This window comes from Fragaria vesca, linkage group LG2 (assembly GCF_000184155.1).
Source record: "Fragaria vesca subsp. vesca linkage group LG2, FraVesHawaii_1.0, whole genome shotgun sequence".
In the NCBI taxonomy this organism is placed as follows: Eukaryota; Viridiplantae; Streptophyta; class Magnoliopsida; order Rosales; family Rosaceae; genus Fragaria; species Fragaria vesca.
The window spans coordinates 31,147,250-31,151,858 of NC_020492.1; the positions used below are offsets into that span (position 1 = coordinate 31,147,250).

Sequence of the window (4,609 nt, forward strand, 5' to 3'; positions counted from 1 at the left end):
AAAATTAAAAGGTAAATTAGTCATTTTTAAGATAAAAATATGACGGTTTCAGATACTTTTGGCTAGGCAATTGTTCTTTGTTAGTTGGTGTGTTAAAAACGTGAGATGCCGTTTTGAAGCACGAGTGAGACACCAAAACTTAGCTTCGTTTGGACAATTTTTCCTTTTGCTCGGCCAAGCCAACCCGACTGCCAGACCTGCTGCGCCGCGCACCTCCTCTTCTCTACGGCTCTACTCTTCACTCCCTTTTCCACTCTTCATTGTAGTTTTCTATAGTTGTCCTTCTCAAATCTCAAACAACCATCAACCACAACTCTCCTGATCTCTTCTTCCCTCAGCTCTGCGTGTTTTAAAAAACATAACGGGTTCATCGTTTCAGCGAAAACAGCCCTTCATGAATGAGGCCATTCCATTCACTTGTTGGCAGTTTGCGCAATGTCTCGATAACTCACTGCCGGGAAATCAAGTCAGGAGCCTTCTCAGACGTGTACTGTGCCAACAATGTCCTAAACCGTTATGCGAAATCTCAGCACATGTGCCTTGCACACCAACTGTTCGACGAAATGCCTCACAGAGACACTGTGTCTTGGAACACCATTATCGCTGGACATGTGAACTGCAGGCAGTTGGAGGCGGCGTGGGACGTGCTAAGAAGCATGAGAAGATGTGGGTTTGGTTTTGATGGGTATACATTTGGAAGCATACTTAAGGGTGTCGCTTGTGCGCTTCGGTGTGATCTTGGGCAGCAAGTGCATTGCGTGGTTGTTAAGGTAGGTTATGAGAGTAATGTGTACTCTGGGAGTGCTCTTTTGGATATGTATGCGAAATGTGGGAGAGTTAGGGATGCGTATGCGGTGTTTGACTCGTTGCCGCAACACAACTCTGTTTCATGGAATGCGCTGATTGCTGGGTATGTGCAAGGTGGTGATCGCTGTGCCACGTTTTGGCTGTTGAATTGTATGGAGCAGGAGGGCATGCAGCTCGAAGACGGCACGATTGCTCCGGTTTTGACATTGCTTGATGATGCTGAGTTTTACGAGTCGTTGGTACAGATACATTGTAAAATTATAAAACATGGTCTGGGATGTGAAAATACCGTCTGCAATGCCACAATAACTTCATATTCAGAATGTGGGTCGATAGAAGAGGCCGAAAGAGTGTTTGATGGTACTTTTGGTACAAGAGATTTGGTGACATGGAATTCCATGCTAGCAGCGTACTTGCATCACCAAAAAGAACAACTTGGTTGCAAGCTCTTCTTGGAGATGCAAAGGCTTGGGTTTGAACCTGATATCTACAGTTATACTAGCATCATCAGTGCATATTCTGAACAGATACACAACAATCATGGGAGATCCTTCCATGGGCTGGTTATAAAAAGGGGACTACAAAACTCCGCACCAATCTCTAATGCATTAGTTTCTATGTATCTCAAGTCAAGTAACAATTCCATGGAGGAAGCACTTCAGATCTTTGAATCCATGGAGTTTAAGGACCGTGTTTCTTGGAACTCCATTTTGACTGGGTTTTCGCAAAATGGGTGGAATGAAGATGCCTTGAGATTATTTGGGGATATGAGATATGGAGAGGTGGAGGTTGATCATTATGCCTTCTCGGCTGTACTTCGGTCTTGCTCAGATTTAGGAACCCTCAACCTGGGTCAACAGGTTCATGCTTTGACACTTAAATCAGGGCTTGAATCCAATGAGTTTGTAGCCAGTTCTTTGATCTCTATGTATTCCAAGTGCGGCATCATTGATGATGCTAGAAAATCATTTGAAGAGACCCTTAAAGACAGCTCAATCACTTGGAATTCAATCATTTTTGGATATGCACAAAATGGGCAGGGATATGTTGCACTAGACCTCTTTTCCCAAATGAAGAAGCAAAAGGTGAAACTTGATCACATAACATTTGTGGCTATTTTAACTACTTGTAGCCACATGGGTTTGGTTGAACAAGGATGCAACTTTCTAAAGTCTATGAATTCTGAATATGCAATTGCACCACGAATGGAGCATTATGCTTGTGCAGTAGATCTTTATGGGCGAGCTGGATGTCTAGATATGGCAAAAGCCTTGATTGAGGAAATGCCATTTGAACCTGATGCAATGGTGTGGAAGACTTTACTGGCTGCCTGCAGGGCTTGTGGTAATATTGAATTAGCAAGTCAAGTAGCAGACTATCTGCTAGTGCTAGAGCCTGAAGAGCACTGTACTTATGTTCTTCTTTCTGACATGTATGGACATCTTGAAAGGTGGGATGCTAAAGCTAGTGTAAAGAAGCTTATGAGGGAAAGAGGTGTTAGGAAAGTGCCTGGTTGGAGTTGGATAGAACTCAAGAATGAGGTGCATGCATTCAAAGCTGAAGATCATTTACACCCTAATTGTGAAGAGATATATTTTGTATTGAGAATTTTAATGGATGAAATGAAAATGCTGGACATTGTTGCTACTACTTTGAAACAGTTGTTGGGTGAGGGAGATGATTATGGGACTTGAGGCGCTGTGGGAGTTGGAAAAACCTAGTTGCTATATGCACCAAATTCCAAATTCTTTCTGCCCAATGAGAGAGACTCTTGTGCCCTTGCTCAATTTTATCCACATTCAAGTTGTCTTCTTCCAGGTATGTGCTGTTCGAATTAGAGCAACTTCAAAATCTCTTCCAGTTTCTTTTGATTCCATTTATTGATTACTTTTACTCTTTGCTTCTGCTTTTGAGTTCTGTCAATACTTGGTTTAAAAAGCTTCGTTATTCTTATGTCACACCAGGGGCGGAACTAGTAAGGGGGCTGGTAGGGCTATAGCCCTAACAAAAAACATGCTTGTACTTGTACATGAACTAGCGCTAGTGTGTAATGAAGTTTATGTTGGTTCACTTGGCTATTTGACATGTCGAAATTTAAAGAAGTGTGACTGTCGGAGTGTTCCTGGGTTCGAAACCCCTCTTCACCCTTTTTTTCTTCCTTCATTTTCCCTCCCTATTCTTCCTGTATGCTTTCTTCTTTCTCCTTTTTGGCCATTCTTTTATTTTTTTTATTTTCTTTTTTCTCACTCTTCTTTTCCCTTACAACATTTTCTACTATTTTCTACTAGTATTTCAGTAATTCTATAAAACTCTTCCTTTTTTCTATTTCTTCCCCCTTTTTTTCCTTCCTCTTGTTCTTTTGTTACAACTCTAAAAATTTTTATGCACATAACCAGTCCTACCCGTTTTTGATTCCTGGTTCCGCCACTGTGTCACACATTTATAAATTCAACAATTTTGGATTTACCAAGGTCTCATTATTGCAATGATGCTGTTTAATTAATCACTAGGTCACAATTATACAAACTGCTTGTCTGATAAGGCTCATATCTAAATGTGGTTTATATGCAAGGGTTCACAGCAACTAAGGCTATGGCAACCACTCCAAAAATCATACTTAAAATCATGTACCAGTTCTTTCCTTTTTTTTCTTTCCTTCTTCTGTTTTCTGTTCATCTACGGGTTACAGCTTCTGTGTTCGTCCTCTCTTAGAAACTGTCATGGATTGGATAATGTTAGTGTAGATTTATTACTGTATTGTTTTCAAACAGCGCATTCATGTGAATTACTTTCTATCAGTTAATCATCAAGTGATTGAACCTACACACCCCTAATGCCACATGTCTCCACTCTGAACACATGCCATGACAGAAATAATCAAAATTGATTTCTGATGGGGCTCAGAATTCATGAAATTCTTGCTTACTTATTGTGAATGCATGGGCGTTTTGTTGGTTTTAGGTTCATCATTCGCCTTGCTAAAGATATGGTGTAAGATATGTTCATGGTAATTGGTTGTATTCTCTACTGCATGATTAAAGTTAGATGCTTGCTTGGTACAGCGGGGTTTCCCTCACCCTCTGATTACTGTACGAATTGTTTAGCATCAAGCAATCTGTTGCGATTATTTTCCTGGACTTAATTTATACTCTTCGGTCATTTGACACTTCGAGTTGTGTTGTCATTCCCATATTTCAAAGAATACTATGTTTCACTTCAGATTAGTGTTTTCCCTCTATTTCTGTGCTACTTGTAATTGTTTTTCTATGTTACAGGGCCATCACGTAGTGAGAATGAACTTGGCCAGGAGATCAAATGACCAATCTGAACAATGCTGTGGGAGTAATGAGATATGCTCTCATGAAGTTCTTCGAATGGTGAATGTGATTCTGATTTAAAATAAGTTTGCAAGAAAGGTAAGATGACTCTTCTTTTTTGGTCCATGTTAAAGTTTACAGTCTCATTCATTGGATGTACTTTGATTTCTATTAGAACTAGCTATGGATTTGGGTATTAATTTTAGGAACTCTATGGTTAATCACTATTTCATTATGAATTCAGAGACTTTTTGTTTCCTTCCATTGTCCAAACTTGAGCTGCTTATATCCTGTAAACATAGATGTATTTTTGCTTAATGACAATCCTTTGGTACAAAATCTTGGTTATAATGATGGATCCTATAATGATCAATAGTACAATATTTACGTGTATACTACTGCATTTTATAGTTCTATATTTGTCATAAGGACCTGTTGGTGTTTCATATGTTGCTGTTACTGCAATGAATTTCGCTCATTTAATC

At 39.7% G+C, this 4,609-nt stretch overlaps 1 protein-coding gene across 1 annotated transcript; it reads left to right on the plus strand.

Moving 5' to 3' along the window:
- Positions 1-398: 398 nt before the first annotated feature.
- LOC101291016 (putative pentatricopeptide repeat-containing protein At3g25970-like) lies at positions 399-4,199 on the plus strand. Its single transcript, XM_004291723.1, has 3 exons — positions 399-2,625; positions 3,380-3,434; positions 4,083-4,199. Exon 1 carries the CDS (start codon positions 399-401, stop codon positions 2,499-2,501), a length of 2,103 nt encoding a protein of 700 aa, XP_004291771.1. The 3' UTR covers positions 2,502-2,625; positions 3,380-3,434; positions 4,083-4,199.
- The last annotated feature ends 410 nt before the right edge of the window (positions 4,200-4,609 follow it).

Excerpts from the sequence above, each read along its gene's own strand:
- LOC101291016 (XM_004291723.1), top strand. The coding sequence starts at position 399 with ATGAGGCCATTCCATTCACTTGTTGGCAGTTTGCGCAATGTCTCGATA.